Source organism: Stegostoma tigrinum, chromosome 15 (genome assembly GCF_030684315.1).
Source record: "Stegostoma tigrinum isolate sSteTig4 chromosome 15, sSteTig4.hap1, whole genome shotgun sequence".
Classification (NCBI taxonomy): domain Eukaryota; kingdom Metazoa; phylum Chordata; class Chondrichthyes; order Orectolobiformes; family Stegostomatidae; genus Stegostoma; species Stegostoma tigrinum.
In genome coordinates, this window is record NC_081368.1 from 33,583,680 (window position 1) to 33,589,679 (window position 6,000).

General features: G+C 40.0%; 1 protein-coding gene across 2 annotated transcripts in view; it reads left to right on the top strand.

Annotated features, from left to right (window-relative positions):
* LOC125458656 (uncharacterized protein C8orf48-like) overlaps positions 1–5,710 on the top strand; it is an 84,320-nt gene extending 78,610 nt beyond the window's left edge. Inside the window, exons 6-7 of one of the 2 annotated variants that reach the window (XM_059651278.1) lie at positions 124–161; positions 5,055–5,710. In XM_059651278.1, the coding sequence (XP_059507261.1) occupies positions 124–161; positions 5,055–5,214 (198 nt within the window). In that variant the 3' untranslated portion in view covers positions 5,215–5,710. The remainder of the gene's footprint in view (positions 1–123; positions 162–5,054) is intronic. The other variant, XM_048544082.2, reaches the window with a different exon arrangement.
* Positions 5,711–6,000: the final 290 nt, after the last annotated feature.

The following is a 6,000-nucleotide window of genomic DNA, read 5'->3' on the forward strand; positions in this document are numbered from 1 at the left end:
TCAAATGCCCATTTCTATAATCTGTTCAACTCATTCTGTCATTTCTGAAGTGTTTCCACAGTCCTGCTAGGTTGATTTTCACTCTAAATGTGACCATATGACATTAACTTTGGTTTGTTGCAGGAGCCTTTGCGTTTAGGAGATTCTGCAGAAACAAACTGGTAATATGAGATTTTGTGTCACGTTTTCAATCAGTTTGCCTCATTAGCACATCCGTACCCCATCCCATAAACTGCGTGTCAAATGTTCACAAGTTACAGCAAAGCAGAGGGCCATTTTGTCCTTTGAGACTCTGTTGGTGTCTGCAAGAGTAATACAACTAATCCTGTTCTTCTGCTGTTTCCCCATAACCCAGCTATTTATTTACCCTCTCAAATATACGTCTAATTCCCTTTATGAGAGCCACAATTGAATCTCCTCCAGCACATCGTCAAGCAGTATATTTCAAATTGTCATTACTTGCTATGTAAACTGTATCTTGCTCTTGGTAGCTTTGGTTCTTTTGCCAGTCACCTAAAATCTTTGGTCCTTTGATTCTGTCTTCCTCAGGGGAACCGTTTCCCTCGAGCCTGTCAAGATCTTCATAATTTTGAACAACTCTAATAAAATTCCTTTCAACCTACCTTTACCTCAGCCCATAAGAAGGAACCATTCTTGTAAATATTTCTGGCTTATAAAGGATTATTATAACATCATTTTTGCCCTGTGTCTCTATTTGTAAAGTCCAGGATCTCATATGCTATTTTAACTTCTTTCTCAACCTTCCCTGCCAAATTCAATGTCTGCTCATTTCACCAGCCTGTTTATGATCACTTAAAGTCTATCACAATCCTATTACTGTTCACTACATTTTTTAGTTTGTCATCTACAAATTTTGAAGTAAATGTCCTATTCAGTCAAATACGAGTTATTAATGTATATCACAAAAACCAATGACCCTAGCACAACCCTTGGTGAACTCTGTTGCATCCTTCCTTCCAGTCTACAAGTAACTACTTTCTGTTCCTGCTTTTCAGCTCATCTGAATCCATGTTGCCTCTGCCCCTTTAACTCCATAGCTTCAGCTTTGTTCAGGAAGGTATTGTGTGGGACTTTATCAAACATCTTTTGGAAGTCTACATACAGTGCATCAACACTTTATTTGTAGGTTTCTGGTTTACCCTCACTAATTTGCGGATTTTAGGTTGTTCAAAACACCCCCAGATCCCTGGTTCTGACACTAGACTTACTAAGGGAATGTGAAACGAAGAAAGCAGTAGACAGGTGTTTCAGGGCGAAAGAATCTCTGTGTTTCTTTAAAATCAAAAGCTGAGTATAATACAAGAAATACAGGTAGAAGCACTAAATAGTGAAGTGACCACTATCAATTACAGAGGACAGTGATTAAATTCACTATTAAATTAAACACAGATTAACCTCTATGAGAACCTAAACAGCAGTTTTAATCACAGAAACTTTAATCAGGCTTCCTACCCTTGGGCTGTCATGCTCAGTTACCATCTGCCTTCCCTTCCCTGCTAGCTAGGTTGGATCTCAGGAGTTTTAAGTTCACAACTAAGGAAAATATGATTTTAAAGTGCACCCAGTTGCTGAGGTTCTTGTCGTTGGTTCTCTTGGTTCAGAACAGGCCGATGTCTGGAAGCTGTGGTTCAGGTGGTGCTTGGTTAGCTTCCCCCCTCTCAGGTGTCCTTTGTTCTGATGGTGCCCTTGGTTTGCTTCCCAATTCAGCTTCTCTGTTCAGCCTCTGTGGTTCTTGGTTCTGAAGCTTCTTTTTGGGGCTGGAAGCCTGTGGGGAACATGTTTGTGCAGAAGCTTGTTGTTGAAAAGGCTCTCTCTTCAGGTCAGATCAGGGCTAGCAGTTATACAGATAATGCGCCCTTTTATCTCCTCTCAAATCTGTGTTGCCATTGTGTTTCTGGTGTTCCCTTTATGGCCAGTTGGCTTCCCGATAGTTAAGAGTATGAGGGAATGTATTTTGATTGAAGTTGAATGTCTGGTATCTCTGTGAATGGATTTCATTTTTCTGAAGAAAGGTCTCGACGCAAAACGTCAACTTTCCTGTTCCTCTGCTGCTGCCTGGCCTGCTGTGTTTCTCCAGTTCCACTCTGTGTTATCTCTATTTTAAATGATGGAGATTTTTGCTCAATCTAACAGTTGTTTTGCAAAACCTTAAGCTGTCTTTCCTTAATAATCCAAGTGATTGTTAATTTTATTCAAGATAATTGTTCCTGAGCACTCCCAGTGCAGCAAGGTGAAACTGACAGGTGTAGTTGGTATCTTTACACTCTTCTTGACAAAAGGTGTAATATTGGCAATTCTGTCATCCTCCACTGCTGCCCCTGTATTTCAGGGTTGTTTGAAGATCATAGTCAATGCCTCTGCTCTTATTTATCATATCATATTACAGAATCCCTACGGTGTGGAAACAGGCCCTTCGGCCCAACATTTCCACACCGACCCTCAGAGCATCCCATCCAGACCCATCCCCCTAATCTACACATCGCTGAACATTATGGGCAATTTAGCGCGGCCAATCCACCAAACCTGCACATCTTTGGGTTGTGGGAGGAAACCGGAGGGAACCCACATAGACTTGGGAAGAATGTGCAAACTCCACATAGACAGTCACCTGCGGGTGGAATCGAACCCAGGTCCTTGGCGCTGTGAAGCATCGATGCTAACCACTGAGCCACCGTGCCACCATTTCTGTCTGTGCCCACCGATGCATCCCATAAGTCTGCTGACTTATCCACTTAAATGCAGCCAGTTATTCCCTTACTCCTATTAAGCAATTTGTATCGCATTCAGTGTATTAATGACCTGTTCTTTCACTCGAATTTTGACAACATCTTCTCCTTTGTAAAGGCAGATGTAATTTTAATATTTCAGTCATGCCCTTGACCTCAATGCACCAATCTATTTTTTGTTTCTTAATCAGTCCTACCCTCTTCTTGCTATCTTGTCAGTATTGATATGTCTGTTCTCATTTTCTTCTTTCCTTTTATTTCCCTTTCTACATCTCTGTGATCTTTCTAGATTCAGCCCAAGTCTCACTTGTATTATCAATCTGACATTTATGATGCACACCCTTTTTTAAATTATCTTACTTGCTTTCTCAGTCAGAAAGTTCTGGTTATCTTTTCTTTTGCCTTGTGGGAAGTACATCGACTGTAGCCTGAGCTGACACTTGTGTAAAGGCAGCCAATTGTTAAATTACAGCTTTGCCAGTCAATCTTTTGACTCCAGTTTACTCAGGCCAGTTTCTTTCTGAGCCCATTGATACTGGCCTTTTTCAAATTGGGTATTTTTACTCTGGATTGCTCCTGATTCATTTCAGTCATTAATTTTATCTTCTGATACTTATATCAATGACCCTTAAATATTTTGTGACTGACACTTGATCCAGTTGTATCAGTTCTGATGAAAGGTCACCAGACTCAATATGTTAACTCTGATTTTTTCTTCACAAATGCTGTCAGACCTGCCGAGCTTTACCAGCAACTTCTGTTTTTGTATTTGATCCAGTTGACTCACCACACTCCCCAAAGCCAGATCCAGAATGTCTTCTTTCTCATTTGGCTAAAAATGTCCTGACTAAGAAAATTCTCCTGAACTTGTTTCATAAATTCTTCTCCACTTTTGTCCTTTTATGCTGTTACTATTAGAATGATTAAAGTTCCCATTGCATTGACTCCATACTTTTCCACCTCTCCGTAATCGCTGGCAAACTTCTTCCTCTGTATCTTTCCCACTAGCTGGTAGCCTGTGTGTTATATCTATTTATGCAGTGGCACCTCCATTGTCTCTTATCTCCCTAAAGTCAAAATGGGTTACTGGCACTGCTGTAAAGTCAGAAGCGAATTTCAAGAGAAATATTTTTCTCTTTAACAATCCCAGCACTTGCCAGGACCACATATCGAGAGAAGATGAGATCCCCTGCACCCAAGATGTTCCGTCATGAGATGAAAATATCAACTTAGTTTGATAATCTTTAGAATTGTTATTTCTCAGTCGACTGAAAGGAATCTTTTAAAACATTGACTGTTGCCTGTTACTTTACCACCAGTTATCATGATAGTGGACGTGGTACTTTCTCTTCCACATGCCTCCCCAAACCCAAAACAGCAGCAAATCCAGAAAAGAAATGGCTTCTGATTGGAGGAGCATTCTCTTGTAGATGTTGCATAGGTACAGCACTTGCCTATATTTGGAACCCAATTCCTATTCCAAATAGGACCCCTGGAGGGTTATGTTCTGGCCTGTAGGCCATCTGTTGGACAAGCCTGCTGTAAGTCATCAGCATCATGCAACAGGACTGCTGAGTTAAAGAATTGCAGGATTTGGAATGGTTGTAAATGATACCCCCATGGCTAATTCTGATTTGGACTTCAATGACTCATAAGCTGAATATTGTTCAGGGGATATTGTTTGGTCAGCAGAACTTCATTATTATTTCAGCATTGCCATCAGGAGAGTTGATACTTTGCATTTAAAAGTGTGAAAGTTAATATATTTGAAAATTACAGCTTCAGTAGAATTGGAAAGGAAGACTTGTTCCTCAATTATTTTCTGTACCTAAATTGAAATTCCTGACAAAGCAGGTAAATTCAGGCATGTAAATAGAAAAGCCTAGGAATTAGATTGCATCTAAATTGATTGCAAAACCAGCAGAATACGCTCACCTAATACAGGCAGTAACAGGATCACACAGAATTGGTCTAGCAACCTCACTGGTGAAGGATCATTGGACTCAAATGTTAACTCTGGTTATCTCTGTACAGATGCTGCCAGACCTGCTCCAACACTGACCATACTCATTTAGGGCCAATACCAGTCGCAACCCGAGAAGCTAATTGCCAACACTAGGAAGAGCAAAGATCCAATGGCTCAAATTCTGGCCGGATATGTAATAGACTCAGGGAATGGGGGAGTTAAGAATGGCAGAATGTTTACTTTCTAAATCTGTTAACTGACCTGGATTATGTTTCTAAGATGTTTTTATTTTAGATAGTTATCATTTCTAATCTTTCTTTAATTATTCTTTTTCATTATAGGACACACTTACACAGATTGGAAAAATACACAGAGACCTCCCAAAGTACTCCGATGCCCCTACTTTGGTGTGGAAGAGATTATTTGATAGAAAAACCCAAACTTAACTTTGTATTGTTTGGGCTGTTTACAGCAGATATGGTTTTGGATATTGAGTCATAAGAAAATATAAATGCTCAGTTTGATAATTATGGTACCTGCTGAAACACTTAATTTCTGTGGCTGAGAATGGCTTTATTATTACCTCCCCAAAGGTATCTTTTTCAAAATATTTAATAAACAAAAGGCTGTTTGCTATTACTTTACCCAGACACTAACACAGATTCCTCAAAATGTATTCTTTAATGTCAGCCAAGCTATCACAAACTGAGGGCCTTAGTTTCAACTCTCTGTCAGTGATGAGTGGTTTAGTTGATCTTAGTTGATACAGCAGTTTTGGTGATATAAGTGTCCTCAATAGGTCTGGCCAGAGAGAGGAAAGGATTAACCAGCATTCTGTGCGTGATTGCTACCAATCAGGGGAAAAGTGTTTGTGAATGATATCAAAGGATATGATGTGACATCCTTTTGGTTATGGATCACTAGAAACAAAAAGAAACACAATAATCTAATTTGTACCCAAGTGCAAGAGTTGAATTTGAGATTCTTCATTGGTTATGATGTTTCAATGAAGGATAATCAGCTGGATGTTTGGTATATTGTAGGTCAGTAGCTCGTATGGAGAAATTTCCTGACTCTGCAAATTCATCTCAATATGAAGGGTTGCATTGTACAGAACATTCACTCGAGGCAAGTGAGCGTGGGATCAAATTAGACCCACCAACCCTGGAAATTGATTGAAGGTGTTCAGAGGAGAGAACAAGTGCAGAAGCAGGCTACTTGGAAAATCATGGACCCATTTGGAGATACGGAGGCCAGGACAGCTATCTCTGTTATTCTGATTTCCAG